Source organism: Dasypus novemcinctus, chromosome 13, assembly GCF_030445035.2.
Source record: "Dasypus novemcinctus isolate mDasNov1 chromosome 13, mDasNov1.1.hap2, whole genome shotgun sequence".
NCBI lineage: Eukaryota > Metazoa > Chordata > Mammalia > Cingulata > Dasypodidae > Dasypus > Dasypus novemcinctus.
Genome location: NC_080685.1, coordinates 32096903 through 32115263, shown reverse-complemented (window position 1 = coordinate 32115263; position 18361 = coordinate 32096903). Strand labels below are relative to the sequence as shown.

The 18361-nt window shown below is 51.6% G+C and overlaps 1 protein-coding gene across 3 annotated transcripts; it reads right to left on the bottom strand.

The window, feature by feature from the left end:
• Positions 1-9970: 9970 nt before the first annotated feature.
• Positions 9971-16718, bottom strand: HAPLN2 (hyaluronan and proteoglycan link protein 2). Of its 3 annotated transcripts, XM_058309888.2 has the most exons (6): positions 16517-16714; positions 13975-14086; positions 13447-13788; positions 13175-13291; positions 12859-13041; positions 9971-12482 (listed from the first exon to the last, which is right to left on the bottom strand). In XM_058309888.2, the coding sequence occupies exons 2-6, from the start codon at positions 14060-14062 to the stop codon at positions 12199-12201; spliced, it is 1014 nt and encodes a 337-aa protein (XP_058165871.1). In that variant the 5' UTR covers positions 14063-14086; positions 16517-16714; the 3' UTR covers positions 9971-12198. The 3 variants fall into 3 exon arrangements, with proteins under 3 accessions (XP_058165871.1, XP_058165869.1, XP_058165870.1); XM_058309886.2 differs by having other exon boundaries at positions 13447-14086; positions 16517-16718; XM_058309887.2 differs by having other exon boundaries at positions 13447-14082; positions 16517-16718.
• Between the last annotated feature and the right edge of the window lie 1643 nt (positions 16719-18361).

Genomic DNA, 18361 nt, shown 5'->3' with positions numbered 1-18361 from the left:
CTAGTGTGTGGGGGGATCTGTGATAGCCTTTGGGGACAGGACTGGGCAGAGCTTGGGTGGGCCTAGGACCTCCGTTTGCTTCCCCAAGAATTTGTGCCCTTAGATGGCAGAGCCAGAAGGGAACCCCCCATCCTGGGGCACACGCAGTGTGAGTGTGTCCATGCAGCCTGCCCTGACACGGGCGCTCAGACAACCAGGTGGCTGAAATTCAATATCCCCCCCACACCCCCACAACCCCGCTGAGGCTGGGAGGTAACCACAGTGCTTGCCTGGGGCGAGCCTGGCTGTGACGGCGGGCAGGCAGGGACAGTGACCTTCCTCGCCGTCTCCCCTCACGACCTGAAGTGTGGTCGCACATTTGGGTGGCCAGGGCGGGGTGGACCACAGCACCTGGTTCTGAAGCGGCGCTGGCAGCCGTCAGGCTGTTCTGAAAGGGAGACCCCTGGTGGGACGCCAGACACAGCGCGAGCAGACAGCTGCCACCAGGAGCTCATGCCAGGGCGCCCGAGTCCTGCGGCCGCCGCGGAGGTCACACTCCTGCTTTGCCATCTGCAGTGGGAAGTTCTTAGCTTCTCTGAAGCTGTGTCCTCTTCTATGTGGGCTGAATAGTATCTAGAGCCCTGGGTGCTGTCGACTGCATCAGCGCTGGATGAGGGAACCCCCAGCCCGTTGTTCGGGCTCAGCAAGATCTAGTTTTCTTTTGTCAGTCTTACGCACACACGCGCACGCGCGCTTTCTGAGAAGAAGTAACATCAAGACCTCCCCTGGCCCGGCCCCCCCAGCCTTCAGAAAGGGGTCCTCAGGTACCGGCTGAGAGCACATGCGAGCGGGAGGAGTGAAAGTCAGATTTCACCTGGAACCTCGCAGTAACGGGAGGAGGATGTCTCAGGTAACGTCAGGTATCTCCTGGATAAGGAAACTGAGACCCAAATAGGTGGCGCAGAGGAGTCTCCTGACGCCCAGGCCAGGTTCTTGCCAGAGGTCCCCGCCGCCGCTCTCTGGGGAGGGTGGGCCGCTCTGCTCCCACGTCCACGGGCAGCCGGGCTGGCCCGCCTCCAGCTCCCGGGCCCCGGGGAGTTTTCCAGCCCATCTGGCTGAGAACCAGCTCCTGCCTCCACACCCCTCACCCAGACCAAAGCCAAGGCCATGACCCAAGTTGAGGAAACAGCCTCTCCCTTCCGAGTTCCTGCACCTCGAGCTCCAGTGAGCCCTGGGCCTTCCTCCCCGGGAACCCCTGCCCCGACTCCCCCAGACTCGGGGGTGCGGATCCAGGCAGCTGAGCTCCTTCCTCTCTGAGGCCCTGCTCCTTGCACGGGCCCCCGGGTCCCAGGCTGGGGGAAGTGGGAGGGTGGTTGAGGGGGCCGGCGGGGGCGCATGGGGACGAATGCAGCGCTGGACATTAGCACAGCTGTGTTCAGAGAATGGGGGCTTTGATAGCTTCTGAAAGGGGCCAGGAAGCACGGGACCCCGGCTCAGGGGAGGGGAACCAGGAAGAGCTGGGCGTAGCTCCGAGGGCTCTTATGGCTCAGCCGGGAGGAGCGGGGTGGTGGGAGCTACAGGCTGAACGGCACAGCTCGAGTTGCCCTGCTGTGTGAGCAGGCGCCAAGTGACGCCCTGAGCGGGGCAGGACCCCCCTTCCCCACTCTGAGGGGTGCAGACTCATGTGGTCAGGGGACACCACCAGCCCGTTCCACAAAGGCCATCTGAAGGGCCTGGAGGGCTCGACCCTGCCTACATCCAAATCTGCCTCTTTTTTTTTTTTTTTTAAGATTTATTTATTTATTTAATTCCCCCCCCTCCCCTGGTTTGTTTTTTTTTTTAAAGATTTATTTATTTATTTAATTCCCCCCCCCCTCCCCTGGTTAAATCTGCCTCTTGAGCAGAGGTCTGTCCCCCCGGCAGGCTCCCCCAGCCCCTCTCCCTGCTTCCTCTATGACGCAGGGCGAGGTTCTAAGCTCCCGGGGCCTCAGTGTCTTCACCTGTGAAATGGTAACTAGCACCCCGTTTTATGGTTTTGATGTTGGAACCGTGTGAATGTTTTATATAATTAAAATAAAATTAAATGGAAAAGAATTAAGGTATATTTAAATTAAATTAAAAAGAAAAAAGTATCACAGTCTCCATAAATCTAAAACAAATGGAAACAAGGGCACCTCACTGTCTATGAAGCTGCAAAACCTCACGCAGGAGAATTTTCTTTCAAGTGATTGTAAAATTCAGCAACTTCACTATATGTCTTTAGCCCTCAAAGAACCAAAGGAGTCAGGGAGAAATTTTAATGTTGGCATTATGATTCTGAAAACACTATTTATTATGGTAAAGCAAAAAAAGTAATTACATTACCAGTGCTCGGAGCCAAGACTTTCAGCGTAGGAGAAGGAAAATAAGAAAAAAAGTCCCCGTCTTTAATTCGAATTGGAAATACCAGCATAAGCTCATGATTTGTATTTATATCTCCTGTTTATGGAAAAGGCTTAGAAGGACTAACAACCCAACAACAATGAATGCCCTAGTATCCAGCTTGCCCTTTCTAAATAGCACTTCCCACTAAAAGGAACCGGGATTCTTTGGAGAAATTCCAGGTCTGGGGCAGGATAGCTTGTCATGCTTAAAAATAAGCAAGTTATCAGACTCAGGGACATGTTAAAAGGACCCAAGGGCCAATCTGAGCAGGCTCCCACTGGCCAAAGATGAAACAACTTCAGCTTTAAAATGAATAATGATTTTATTCATTAAATAATGATTGTAACAGAATGAAACACATAAAAAGTCCATGGGTGGCGAGCCAGTGTAGCTCAGTGGTTTGAGCACCTGCTTCTCATGTACGAGGTCCTGGGTTCAGTCCCTGGCACTTCTTAAAAAATTAAAAATTAAAAAAAAATGGAAAGGCCAGGAGTTCATAATGATACTTTATTTTTTTATTTCTTTCCTTCCCCTTCCCCGCCATCCCCCGCCCCGAGTTGTCTGCTCCCTGTGTCCATTCACTGTGTGTTCTTCTGTGTCCGCTTGCATTCTTGTCAGCGGTACCTAGAATCTGTGTCTCGTTTTGTTGCATCATCTTGTGTCGGCTCTCCATGTGTGCAGCACCACTCCTGGGCAGGCTGTGCTTTTTTTTGCGCTGGGTGGCTCTCCTTACGGGGCGCACTCCTTGTGTGGGGGGCTCCCCTATGCGGGGCACACCTCTGCGTGGCACAGCACTCCTTGCACACATCAGCACTGTGTGTGGGCCAGCTCACCACATGGGTCAGGAGGCCCAGGGTTTGAACCTTGGACCTCCCATGTGGTAGGTGGAAGCCCTATCCATTGGGCCAAATCCACTTCCCCATAATGATACTTTAAAAAAAAAACCACACAAACAAAAAGCAACACCAAACAAACAAACAAACAAAAATCATTGGTCACCTTTGGACATTGCTAGGGCATCAACACATGAAATTTCTAAATTGATAGGACACAGCAGATCCTGTTGGTGCCCTGCCCATATCCCATACACACTCTCCTGTACAAACCCTGAGGGTCTTTTTTTTCTGACTGTGAGGTTTGCTTGTCCAAAGTGCAAGCACAGCAAATCACAAGTGCCAGAGAGCTAATACCTCTGGAAACAGCCCTCAGCCGATGGCAGGTGGGGAGCTGGCTCCCCTCTCAGGTGCGGAAGCTCTGAGGCAAGTTCTACACCGTGTCCCAGAGGTCCCCAGCTGGGCTTAGCTCCCGCTGCCCCCCTTTCTAGCTTCCTTCCCTTCCCTGTCTCACTTGCTCATCAAGATCTGGAAATGTTCGGACCCATCAAGTCCTGAGGTCAGCTGGGCACAGCGACGTGAGAAGGCTGGAAATGGCACTCTTGTGACTTGTGACTGGGTGGGAGCACGTCCAGAGGGCGCAAATAAGCTACGTGAGCAGGTGGCCCGGATTCCCACGTGACCTGCCTCCGTTACACCATGCACCTCTCTCAGCTCTCTGGTGGGGGGTTCTCTGTGACCAGACTTCAGAGAAGGAAAAACCCAGATCTGACTCATGGATGGATCGGTTGAGGTTAGCTAAAAAATGGGCTGCTGCCATACTATGCCCCGTTCAGGGATAGCCTGAAAGACAGTGACGAGGGAAAATCCTTCCAGGAAGCAGAATTTCAAGCAGTACACCTGGCCTCTCCTTAGCCTAGCGAGAGAGGTGGCTTGAAGTCTGGTATGTACGTGGACTCCTTGCAGTGGCAAATGGCTTGGGGCCAGGAAAGAGCAAGACCAGAAGGCTGGAGACAAGGAGGTCCGGGGGAGAGGTACACGGATGGACTTAGAGGCATGAACAGATTTTGGTGTCTTTTGTTGGAATCATTAAAGAACATCACTGCAGAGGAAGCATTGACCAGCCAGAGGACAGGATGACTCCAGGGGCCACAGCCAGCCTTTGTCCTCCTCCGTCCCAGTGCTCACACGCTGGGTCCGTGATCTTGCAGTCGATCTGGAGACTATGCAAGGACCTAGCAGGCTCCTCTCACCAAGGCTGGTCTAGCTACTGTCATACCGCTCCTGCTAAATGCAGGGCCCCTCAGCAGCAGTAGATGCTGAGGCCTCAATGTGGGACCACCCCTCAAGTGGCACGTTGATTACAACAGGTCTCTTCCTATCTGGAGGGGGCAGCTGATGTCCTTACTGGGATTAATGCATATTCTGGATATGGATGTGCCTGCCCTGCCCCAGTGCTTTGGCCAACACCAATATCCAAGGTCTCAAAGTAAATGATTTATTATCATTATAAGATCCCAGATAGTATCACCCCTCACCAAGGGAATCCACTTTACAGGAAGGAAGTGTGACAGTGAGCATATGACCACAGGATCCATTGGTCCTAAAATACACCACCTCACCAGGAAACTGTCAGGCTGAGCTACATCAGCGTAGCCTCTGTAAGGCACATCTAAATGCCAGCTGGGGGATAAACGCTCTGAGGTTGGGGTGCTGTCCTTCAAATTACAGCATCTATTTTGAGCCAGTGGCCGTTATATGGTGCTGTGTCCCCGAGAGCTTGACATCATGGATATAGGAACCAAAGTGTGAAAGTAGGAATGTCCCTCTCACCATCACTCCCAGCAACCCACTTGGGGAGTTTGTACTTCCTGTTCCTATAAATTTTGGCTTTGCAGGATTAGAGATCCCAGTTCCTGGAGCGGGAGATGCATCTACGGGAGTCACAGGGAGGGACCATTAAACCTAAGGCTACACCAGACCCTGGGCATTTTGGGCTCCTCATGTCCACTGACCAGCAGACAAAGAAAGGTATTATTAAACTGGCAGAGATACATGATCCCCATTATCCCACATCCAGCCATGACCATGAACAGAAAGTTGCAGCAATGGTGGCTTGTAATGAAGAGCTGAGTCTTTTCAGAAATGAAGGTCTGGGTTTTTCCATTGGGAAAGCCACTTAGACCAACAGAATGGGTTGTAGAGGAGGAGATGTTGAATATTGATTACAGCCTTGGAGCCAACTGTAGCAATGGTTACTGCAGTTTGTCTCATTAACCCTCCTGTTTGTTGTTAAGACTTAAAAAAGAATAAAAATTAGACACTGTGATCAGTTGCCACCTTGAAGAATCAGTGATAGGACAAAATGAACTTAACATGGGTCTGAGCAGTGCAAAGATGGATCACAGCTGTCACCACACCCTTCAGCAGTCACCTCTACCAGGAGGTGAACATCTGTGACTGCCTGAGGGCCTTTTTTCCTGGCTGTGAAAGCATGCTTGTGCTCCGGGCAAGCCAGGAATGCTGGAGAGTGAATTCTTTTAGAAGCAGTGCTCAGCCAAGAATAGCCAGAGTGGACAAAACCCCCTCGTTTCTTTGCCCTTGGGTGGGTTCTCTGAGGTAGATTCTCCACTGCCTCCCAGGGCTCCCCAGCAGGACCGAGCCCAGGGGCCCACAGCACCTGCTTTCCCACAGGTCTTCAGCTGGCTTCCCTCCTTTTCCTCGCTCGCTTCTCCACTCCTTTCCTACGGGTGCCTCCTGGCATCGCCTCCCAAATAAACTACTGGTGCTCAGATTCTTGCTTGAAGATCTACTTTGGGAGGACCCTATCTAAGATAAAGGGAAGAGGATCAAGCATTAATCTTACCTTTCCTGAAAGGGATGTATGCTCAGGTAACAAAATGGCTGAAGAGGGAAATTTTTCTTTATAGTGAGTCAGAGCTAATAAACAAAGGAGGAATGACAAAATTAGAAAATCTCCACTTTTCAACTCCTAATAAAATAATAGATCTAGACAATGATCATCTGTAGCCATGAAATAAAGATGGAATAACCAGACACTAGGTGCCTCCTGATACGATGAAAGAGGAGGTACACAGTATTGCTTATGAAATATTCCTGAAAAAAATTTGGACATGAATCTAATCAAAGTTTATATATAATCAGTCAGAAATACAGGGGACAGAGGAACTTGTTAAATAACACAAGGATATACTCAGCCAATCTGGAATAAAGGAAACTTGACAGGAAAAATTATCTAGTCCAAAATGAGTTTATATGGCTATGAGTCTCCAAAAAGAGCCGGGAGGTCATCAGAGGGGTCACCCTTACACACACCTCAACAGAGTTCCAGAGACAGATAAAGTAGATACAACCCCAGGACTAGTTCTTCTGAGGGCTACAGAAACCCACAGGTTCTGTGGTCATGGCAGATGGAGTTCAGTGCCATGTCAGTTGGCCCTACTTTGGAGTTTGTGTTCCTGAGTGAGATGGAGTTGGACTCAGATGAGATCTTTGTTCACAAGCCTCTCCTGTTACTTTTACCAGACCTGTGGTTGGCGCTGGGGTTTAGCGTATACTCAGGGGACCTGAATCTCTGGACTGACCGATAGCCAGGCCCTGAGCCTCAACGGACTTGCAACTCCTACCCTCTGGTTTATTGGACTTACCTCAGCCAGCTAACAGCCAAGAGTGCCTACAACTGCAAGCAGGAGAATTGCATCCATTATCCATGTGGAATCTAAGCCCCCTCTCGATACAGAGGTGGAGTGGACATAACCATCCCAGGATCCACAGGATGGAGGAATAGAGTATGGATTAGAGTGGACTTACTGATACTCTATTCTGGAATAATTGTGATTAGTAATGGAAGTAAATGTAGCAGTGATGTGGAGAAAGTAGCCATGGTAGCTGCTGAAGGTAGGGTGTGGGAAGAAGGGATGTGATGTGAGGGCATTTTCAGGACTTGGAGTTGTCCTGGGTGGTACTGCAGGGACAGTTACTGGACATTGTATGTCCTCCCATGGCCCACTGGGTGCACTGGGGGAGAGTGTAAACTATAATGTGGACCATTGACCATGTGGTGCAGCAGTGCTCAGAGATGTGTTCACCAAGTGCGATGGATGTCCCATGATGATGGAGGGGGTTGTTGTTGTGGGAGGAGTGGGGTAAGGGGGGTGGGGAGTATATGGGGACCTCATATTTTTTAAATGTAACATTTAAAAAAATAAAGACAAAAAAAAAAATCATCGAGTCCAGTTTCTTAAACAAACAAACAAAAGGCCATAGATAAAATTAGGCCGAACTGTTATAATTTAAAAGAAACTAGGGAAGCAGACTTGGCTCAACGGATAGAATGTTCGCCTACTACATGGGCCATCCATCGTTCAAACCCTGGGTCTCCTTGACCCGTGTGGAGCTGGCCCACGTGCAGTGCTGATGCGTGCAAGGAGTGCTCTGCCATGCAGGGGTGTCCCCTGTGTAGGGGAGCCCCACGCACAAGGAGTGCGCCCCATAAGGAGAGCTGCCCAGAGCAAAAGAAAGTCCAGCCTGCCCAGGAGTGGCGCCGTACACTTGGAGAGCTGATGCAGCAAGATGATGCAACAACACGCACAGCAACAACAACAAAGAGACACAGATTCCCGGCGCTGCTGACAAGAATACAAGCAGACACAGATGTATACACAGAGAATGGGCACAGAGAACAGACAACTGGGGCGGGGAAGGGGAGAGAAATTTAAAAAAAAAGTGTTTAAAGAAAGAAAAGAAACTAAAGAGGGAAGTGGATGTGGCTCAAGCGATTGGGCTCCTGTCTACCATATTGTGGGTCCCGGGTTTGGGTCCTGGGGCCTCCGGGTGAAGGTGAAGCTGGCCTGTGCCGCAGAGAGCTGGCACACTGTGAGCTGATGCAACAAGATGATGCAACAAAAAAGAGACGCAGAGGAAAGCCAATCACACAACAAACCAGGGGGCTGAGGAGGCTCAAGTGACTGGGTGCCTTTCTCCCACATCAGAGGTGCCAGGATCGGTTCCTCCTGAAGAGAAGACAAGCAGACACAGAAGAACGTGCGGCGAATGGACACAGAGAGCAGACAGCAAACCCAGGTGGCAGGAGGGCGGAGGGGTGGAAGTAAATAAAATAAATCTTAAAAAAAGAAGAAACTAAAGTGACAGTAACCAAATGTAATATTTGAACCTTGGTTGGATCCTGGTGTAAGCAAATCAACTATAAAATTACATTTTTTAGACAATCAGTGAATTTGTATATAATGAACTAAATATTAGATGAAGTTATTTTAATTTTGGTAGGAGAATGGTAATAGAATTGTGGTTTTTAAAAAAGTTATTATCTGTTAGGAATAAATACTGAATATTTACAGGTGAAATGGAAGGATGACTGAATTTACTTTTTTTTTTTTCATTTATTATTTATTTTTAGGAGTTACCAGGGATTGAACCCGAGACCCCGTACATGGGAATCAGGTTCTCAACCACTGAGCTACACACACTCCCCTGAATTTGCTTTAAAATACTTCAGCAAAAATAAACACAAGTGAGTGGATTCATGAAACAAGAAGGGCAGAAATTTTAAGATGCTCAAGGTAGATGATGGAGACATGGTGGTTTATGATACTATTCTCTCTACTTTTGTGTAAATTTGAAATTCTCCATAATAAAAAATAGTAATTACAATATGCAGAGTAGCAGGTTTAAGAATTAGTGGTCATGGGAAACGGACTTGGCCCAGTGGTTAGGGCGTCCGTCTACCACATGGGAGGTCCACAGTTCAAACCCCGGACCTTCTTGACCCGTGTGGAGCTGGCCCGCGCGCAGTGCTGATGCACGCAAGGAGTGCCGCGCCACGCAGGGGTGTCCCCTGCATAGGGGAGCCCCACGCGCAAGGAGTGCACCCCGTAAGGAGAGCCGCCCAGCGCGAAGGAGGGAGCAGCCTGCCCAGGAATGGCGCCGCCCACACTTCCCGCAAATAGACACAGAGAACAGACAACCGGGGGAGGGGGGGAATTAAATAAATAAATAAATCTTTGAAAAAAAAAAAAAAAAAGAATTAGTGGTCATGTGTTCTTACTGGTGAAGAAATAGAAATAGAGTTTTGCAGTAAATGGAAAGCTTCTGGGAAGGCCTATTTTTTTTAAGGAGGTATCGGGGATTGAACCCAGGACCCTGTGCATGGGCAGCAGGTGCTCAACTACTTGAACTACATCAGCTCCCCAAGGCCATTTCTTATACGGTTGGCAAAGCCCAGAGCCCTTATACTGAAGACATCTTTCTGCCTACTTAACTGCTGGGGCCCAGAGTCTTGACTTTCTGGAGGTCTAACTTCATAACAAGTCAGAACTTAGAAAGCCCAAAAAGGGGGCAGATGGGCGGGTAGAGGACTGTGTTTCTTGGTGCTGTTCATCAAGTATTTCCAGTAATCCTACTTCTAGACCAACGGACTGCACTTTGCTGCCCCCTTGTGGTAGGGTGGGGCCATTCGATTAGTCAGGTGGTAGGAGTTGTGAACGCAGAACAGGTTTCAGTACCAATCCCGAGCAATTAATTGCCTGAACAAGACCCTTCAGAAGGCTCTCATTAAATTTTTTCCTTCTAGTGTGGTGATTAAGGGCATCTGAGCTTGTGGCTGCTCTATTAGCCTGGGTCCCGACTGAAATGAGAAGAGCACCCTTGCTGACCCAGATGCACACGTAGATGGAGTGAGAAATAAACCTTTGCTGTTTTAAACCACTGAGACTTGGGATTGTTTATTATCACAGCAAAATCGAGCTTATCTTGGCTAAACAGTGCTGTAAACAGTGCCATACAGCAAGCAATCCTACAGGTTGCTTAGTAAGAGCCTGAATAATAAAGGCTTAATTACATAGTTACAACAATAATTATTATAGGTACCGCTTTCTGATTTCCTGCTATGTGTCGGCAGTGCACTACTATCCAGCACACACACTGTCTCAACTAATCCTACCACAAGATTGGGAGCCGGACATTATCCCATTACCCAGATGAGAAAACACAAGGCTAGGAACTGCTACAAATATTTCACTTGTTTTATGATGGTTAATGAAGATGCTGTTCACTCTCTCATTCCCTGTCCCTTTATAAAGTTCCATGGGATGGATTTTTTTAGCCAGTATACCAAGAACCCTCTTGGTAAACAATTTTACAACACACATCAAGTGCTGTTAAAGTGTTCACATGTGCTGTCCCACTCATTACTTCTTTTCTCTCTTTCTTTTTCAAGGTTCAGGGGTGGGGCATTGAATCTGGGACCTGGTATGTGGGAAGCCCCCGCCCAACCACTGAGCCACATCAGCTCCCTTGACTTGGGTTTTTTTGTTTGTTGTTAAGAGGCAACGGGGGAGACAGACTTGGCCCAGTGGTTAGGGCAGCCGTCTACCACATGGGAGGTCCGCGGTTCAAACCCCTGGCCTCCTTGACCCGCGTGGAGCTGGCCCATGCACAGTGGTGATGCGCGCAAGGAGTGCCGTGCCACGCAGGGGTTTCCCCCGCGTAGGGGAGCCCCATGGGCAAGAAATGCACCCCGTAAAAGGAGCCACCCAGCGTGAAGGAAAATGCAGCCTGCCCAAGAATGGCGCTGCACACACGGTGAGCTGACACAGCAAGATGATGCACCAGGAAAAAAAAGGAACAGATTCCCGAGCTGCTGACAACAATAGAAGCGGACAAAAAACACACAGCAAATAGACACAGAGAACAGACACCTGGGGAGGGGGGGAGAAGGGGAGAGAAATAAATAAATAGATAAATCTTAAAAAAAAAAAAAAGGCAACAGGGACGACCTGGGACCTCCCACATGGGAAGCAGGCGCTGAACCGCTTGAGCCACAACCACTCCCTCATTACTCTTCTCTAGTCCAGGCTTTTTGTAGCATATTTAGATTGCTTGAACAATAAAAAACAGATATTGTAAAGGAAAATGATTTTGTGTGATCTATGTATCTTTTTAAAAAAGATAATAAAGTCTATTTCATTTAAAAAAAAGAAAAGAAAAATGAATTAACAGCAGTTTGTTTTTTGAATTACGGTTCCTTCAGCCAGATGTTAAGGATGCTCCTGGTCCAGTTTTCCTTTTGCCTTGGCGGCAAAGGTGGTGAACCTGAAACCAACCTCTCCCATCACAAGCGTTAGCCCTGACGTGTTCCCATTTGTGTGCCTTCTCTTTCCACAGGACTTAGAATCTCCCCTCAATTGTAACAACGGTATAACTTGTGTTTGCGTTCATCTTACACTCGTTCCGCGGGGCGCACAGGGTAGGCCTGGCGATGTCAAGCGCCCCTGGCGGAGTTGAACCAGAGTAATCCGTGGGTGCGCGGCGCCCCCGCGTGGCGCCTGGTGCAACAACATCCTGAGTTCACCCGGCCACGTCGCCCACAGGATTGCAGGTGCCTCTTCCTCAGAGTCGCAAACTCTGTCCCCTTCGGCCTTTTGTTGCCCTTTCCTCTCACTCCTCTGTCTCCCGCTAGCTCACCCAGCAGGAGCTGAGACCCCTCCTCTTACACTCTTCTTAGGCGCCAAGTCCAGGGTCTGCGCCCCAACCCCTCCGCCTCGCCGCTCTTAGAGCTCTGCCCAACACACAAGGTCTCCGAGTTATTTTATTGCTGTACACAGAGATCAATTAATGCCTCTCTGCGCCCTCCGGTCCTCCTTGGGGGCTGTGTCCTCTGCACCAGGCACAGGAACAGCCGCCCGGCCGCGATCCGTGATTCCGAGGCGGGTCTCCGCACCCCACCGCCAGGGGCGCCAGCACCTCCGCTCCCCGCCGCCCGGCCAGCGGGGGCCCGCGGCGCGCAGCCGGGGGCCGGGAGGCGAGTCCGGAGCGGCCGCTCCTCGTCTGGCGCGAGAGGAAGCGGGCGGGAAAGGGGCGGCGAGAGACCCCGCCCCGACCCCCGGGTTTTGTCGCGCGCGGCCGGAGGGGGTGCGCTGGGCCCCTACTTCTCGGCGTAGCAGTAGGAGCCGTAGGCCGCCTGCTGCGGGCTGGGGAAGCCGAAGCTGCGCACCCCGGGATCCGGGAGGCCCCCGCAGCGCGGCCGCGGCGCGGTGATGGGGAAGCGCACGCTGCCGTCCGCCAGCCAGCCGCCGTCGCACTGGTCCAGCGCCGAAAACTTCCAGGCGGCGTAGAGGTGCCCGACCTTGGCCACCACGGCCCCGCGCCGCCGGCACGCCGCGTGGGCTTCAGACAGCGTCAGCCGCCCGGGCACGAAGAACACCTGGCCTGGGGACAGCGGCCGGTCCCCGACTGGCCGAGAGCAGGCCGGGGTGCGGCGGGGATTCGGACCCTTCGGGAGCCGAGTCCGGGATCGGGAGGTGGAGGGGCGGGACCGGGCTTGGAGCAGGTGGAGCGGGAGAACCCCGGCGCTTGGGTGCGCTGCAGCTCGGGGAGAGACCGGCTGGAGCCTGCGCGGGCGGGGCCCCGGGGGGCGGGGCCTGGGGGACGCCGCGGACCCGCCCCCGATCTCGATCCTTCTTTGCGCCACTTTTCCCCTCCCCAGCCCCGGCCCCCGCCCCGACTCCCTGCCCGCCCCGCCCCTCCACAGCCCGCCGGGCCTCGCTCCCTCCGGGCGCCAGGGGGCCCTCGCCTCGCCCCTCACCCGCCAGAGCCGAGGTGAAGCAGAAGGCGTCGTAGCGATCGCGCTTCCGGTCGCGGGGCCCGTAGCTGCGGATCCCGGGCCGACCGCGGCCTCCGCACGGAGCGCGCGCCGTGAGCACGGGGTAGCGCACCGAGCCCTCGAGCAGCCAGCCCGCGTTACACCAGTCCAGGCCCTCGGTCCACGCTGGCGGGACACGGCGGGGGCGGGATGAGCGGCCCCGCAGGCCGCAGCCAGGCCCCGAGCCGCCCCGCTCCCCCGCTGCGGCCCCGGGCCGGCCCGGAGGGGCGCTGGGCGGTGCGCGGGCTCCTCGGCTCACCCTGGTACAGCTGGGCGTAGGTGGCCAGGCGTCCGTCCTGCTCCTCGCACGCCTGCTTCGCCTCGTAGTAATTGAACTGGTACCGGCCCCGGCTGGGCTGGTACGGGAACACCACACCTGGGGGGGGGGAGGGTGGCGCGGACGGGGGGCAGCCTAGGAGTGCGGCCCTGGTGGGCTCGGGAGCGGGTAGGGGAGATGGGGCGGGAGGAGCCCCGAGGCGAGGCTGCGCGAACCCAGCGGGAGGGGTGCTGGCCGCGGGCGGAAGGGCTCACCCTCCAGGCGCAGCGTTAGTGCCACGCTCTCGTCCTCGATGCCGTTGATGAGCTCGCAGCGGTACCGGCCCTCGTCCTCCAGGCGCACGCCGGCGATGACCAGGGAGGCGTCCAGCCGATGTCCCTTCCGCATCCTGGCGCGCTCCCCCAGGGGCCCGTAGCCCCGGGCGTGGAGTCCGTTGGTGATGAGGATCGGCGTTTCTCGGACCTCTCCGGGCTCCACCTTGCTCCAGCGCACCTTATAGCTGGGAGGCGCCGTGCCCAGGACGCAGGGCAGCGTGGCGGTGGCCCCACGTTGAGAGTGAACGACCTCGTGGATGGGGGGCAGGAGGTAGTGGGGTGCTGAGCAGAGGGGCCGCAGTGGCAGGAATTCCCATCCCAGACCCTGTCCCCCAATGCTTCCTCTAGGCTCCCCCAGCACTTCCGTCCATTGCCCACCCAGGTACCCCCCAACAGCTGCCCTTTCCATTTTCTCCAGCCCTTGAGCCTCTACCCCAGTGTTCCTCAGATTCTGGGCTAGGATCTTACCTGGGTCTCCCAGAGCACTATGGAAGATGGTGAAGGTCCAAGGGAGAAGGAAGCAACAGAGTGTAGGGTGGGTGAGCCGGCCTGGCATGATGGAAACTCAGCCCAGCACTGTCTGAGACACAAAGGTGGGCATCCGTGTGCAGAGGGAAAGGGCAGGAGCTGGGCTGGGGGTCGCCCACGGGGGATGTCTCAGAGCGCACTGTGCAGGTGGCAGCCAGGAGGGCAGGGAAAGGGGCCCATGTTGGTGGCTAAAGGCAGGTGATGGGGAGGGAGGCACTAAGAACTCCTGCAGCCTCCTGGGGCTCTCCTTTTCTTCTCACATCAGTCGGTCCTGATTCAACATCTCTCCCCTCCTCACAATTGCTGCTTCCCTAGTCCTGCAGTCTGGTTTGCCAGCTCTGATTTCTACCCTCTCCCAACACCTGTTCTCCATCCTGAATGAAGCCAGAGTGACTGATCATCTTGTCTCTCTCCTACTGCCCTGAGGTTGAAACCCTTCTAACCCGGGCTTCCAGGCCTCCAGGGCTCCCTCTTCTCCAGCCTGTCTGCACCTCCAAATTAATTCATCTCCACCCCCAACCCCGCCCCCTTTGCCTCTCCCCACCAGTACCCCCTACTCTGAGCTCCATACATGGTGGACTTCAGGCAGTTCCCAAACAGTTCAAGGTTGCCCTCCCCTTTTCCTAAGCATCAGGTTAGACCTCAGCTCCTCCAGGAAAACTTGGTCGAGTCCCCAGGGGCCACACTGTAGGGCTCTGTGATCTACTCTGGCTCTCCTACTGGACTGGACTAGGGACTCCCTCCGCCCCCTCCCCACCCAGAAGTGCTTTTATTAGCTACTAAGTTTACAGTGTGAATTTGAAAATAATACATATTTTTATTATTAAAATATACTTTGTACTTTTTATTAATTCAGATTGACTGCCCCAAAGATAGACTACATCAATGAAGTTTTCCAGTCACTGCAAAGCACTGTTTCAATTGCAGTTGTCTATTTTGGTAGTTCTTTTTTTCCCTCCTCATTTTTGTATATATTTTTTAATCACCTTGGCTCTTTTTTTCAACTGGACCGAAACCTCTTGACCTAGTTTTCATAATTTCTTTATTCATTTTTCAAGTCTAACTCCTCCACTTCCTAATTGCATGACCTTGAACAAGTTGCTGACTTCTCTCTGCCTCAGTGTCCTCATCAGTAAAATGTGGATAATAATAGTAAATTTATTTCACTGGGTAGTTGTGTGGATTCGATGAGTTAATACATGAAAAAAATGCTTGAAATAGTACTTGCTACATAGTAAGTGCTATGTATGTGTTACTTATCTCCAACTCCTAGCATAGATTATGGCACACTGCAGGCGCTAAATAAATGTGTGTGTTTAAATGAAGAGCTCCTACTAAGGACCTCTGGGACGAAGAGATGGGGTATGGGGAGCTGAGCTCCATCATCCTCCAAATGAGGGCCAAAGATGAGCTTGTAATAGGAGAAGAGGGGGTTAGAGAGGAGGAAGTTCCCAGTGGCTAAAAGTGAAAATATGTGGAACAGGGACATGGCCCAGAGAACCACTTCTCCTTTACAGGAGAACCTGGTAAATAAGAATGTTCATGGGGACTGGGAAATTGATTGAGAGGCCAGTGATAGCCACAGCTAGCAATAACAAACATTTCTAATTTAACATGTCTAATGCTGCTCTAAGCACTTTTCTATCTGTTTTCAAAAGTCCTATCAGATAGGAACTACCACGAATCCCATTTGATAAAGGATGAAACAAAGGCGCACAAATCATAAGAAACTTGAGTGAGGTCACACAGCTGGTCAGAAGAGTAGGGGTTGCTGGGATTTGAATCCAGGTCTGACAGTGAGGCTCAAGCTCTGAATTGCTCATCTGTATTTCTGTATTTCAGAGCAGGTGCACGCATGTCATCTTTGTACCCTTTACAGAATATCAGTGGCCAGTAGCTCCATTGCCTACCCATTAGAGATGGTCTCTTCACAGAGACAGAGCAATGATTAGCAGCTTTTTGGTCCTGCTTGAGGAAGGGGTTCCGGCTGAAGGTATTGCCCGAGCTCCTGGGAGGTCCAAGTACCTCAGAGCTCCTTTTTCACCTCGGGGAAAAGGCTCCTGCCCTGAGCTCAAAGAAGAAGCCGAGGTGCCAAGACCTGCCCCGGCACCCCCATCCTCCACTAAGCCGAGACACTGACTGGGTACTGTCTGTGGAGCTCGCTGTCTTGGCACCAGGAAAATATGCTGTGGGTGGGGACCCATGAAGGGCGGTGGAGTAAAGGAAGCAATCCCGGGAAGGTTACCTGGGAGAGTGCGGAAAGTGTGGTGCCTAGCTGCTTCTGAGATGCTCTTGGACCAGACAAGGGGTGGGTTGATGGGTGGGTGGGAGGGCGTTGGACGAATGGGGATGAACTACAAAGGAGGCCAAAGATCCATAGCCGTCAAGCTCCAGCTGCCTCTGCAGGTCCATGTGGACCTCATCTAAACACCACCACCACTGCCACCCCCCACACCACCCCCCGCACGCACACAGTCCTCACCTCTGCTTTCCGGTGCCTGCGTGCGCATCACCTGTGGGAACAGGCTCTCAAGGTGGGTGTCAGACATCCAGGACTTCCAGCTGCTTCACGAAACCTGACTCCTTCTGCCCAGCCCCCCTGTCTGTCGCCTGTCTGTCCTTTCTTTCTCTGTCCCAACCCACCCCATCGGAAGCACAATTTCCCATTGTCTCCGTCTTTTCCCCTATTGTTGAACAACAGGGCCCCTTTCTTTATCCCATGGGCAATGGCAACGAAATGTCAACAGCTGGGGATGTGGGATGCAGGACCGGCTGGCACGCCCTACCGGAAAAAGGGCCTGGGTGGAGGGCGGGCTCAGAACAGGACTTGAGATTCCCAAGGAGAAGAGAATGGGTAGAGGGTAGAGATTGGATGGTGAGAAACAACAGTATGCCAAATACTCAACGCTACCAGGCTCTGAAGAGATTTTGTCTGAGGGGACGGCTGGGATCTGCGGAGAGCGGCTGGTGTTGCAAGAGAAGAGGTGGCGATGAGAGAGCAAGGAGCATTTTTCTGACCTGGGGAGGGACCCAGGCATTTCTGAGGCTGGAGGGACTTTGGAACGCTCTCCAAAGGAGAAGTCATCTTATTTGTTCCCTAGTTCTCCACCTCCTTCATCAGTACAGATGGATAATCTTCTTACTTTAAAGTTCTCGGGAAGTGGACTTGGCCCAGTGGTTAGGGCGTCCCCCTACCACATGGGAGGTCCACAGTTCAAACCCCGGGCCTCCTTGACCCGTGTGGAACTGGCCCATGCGCAGTGCTGATGCGCGCAAGGAGTGCCGCGCCACGCAGGGGTGTCCCCGAGTAGGGGAGCCCCACGTGCAAGGAGTGCGCCCCGTAAGGAGAGCCGCCCAGCGCGAAAGAAAGTGCAGCCAGCCCAGGAATGGCGCAGAAACACAGATTCCTGTGCCGCTGACAACAGAAGAGGACAAAAACACGCAGCAAATGGACACAGAGAACAGACAACTGGGGCGGGGGAGGGGAGAGAAATAAATAAATAAGTCTTTAAAAAACAAAACAAAACAAAAATTAAAGTTCTCAGAAGAAGGGAGACCTTTATCCTCCCTGAGTGGAAACTCACTGTCTCTAAAGTCCGTCTTGTTAAAAAGTCATTGCTGAAGTCTAAACTCCTACTGGAGTTTAAGTCCACTTTTAAAACCTTTTTATTGAGGAATAATTTACACACTTGGTAAAATGCACAGATCTTATGTTTACAGCTCAGTGAATTTTTTCATGTGTACATACATGTAACTACTCCCCATGGAGATATAAAACATTTTTAACAACCCAGAATTAGCCCATTTATCTTTTTCCTTTTTTGTGCATTATTTTAAAATAATATATAAATATTTTTAATTTATTGAAGTAAATCACTCATATATAAACATTCATAAACAATGAGTATACAGTAATAGTCATAAACTTACAAAACAGACATATATAACATACAGGATTCTCACACCTCACCCTACCACTAATACCTTGCATTGTTGTTAAACCTTTTTAACTAATAATTAAAGAGCATTGTCAAAATATTCCTTCTAACCAAAGTATTTTCCCACAACCCTTCCTATTATTATTATCTTATATCATTTATATATGAACATCATAAACAAGTATATAGTAAAAGTTGCATACTTACAAAGCAAATATGCATAACATCACACAGGTGTCCCATATATCAACCCTCCACCAACACCTTGCATTGTCATGAACTGTCTGTTAAAAATTAAGAAATAATGTCAAAATCTTACTACTAATTGTAGTCCTTATCTTATATTTGGTGTATTTTTCCCCCAACCCACCCTATTATTATTTTTTAAA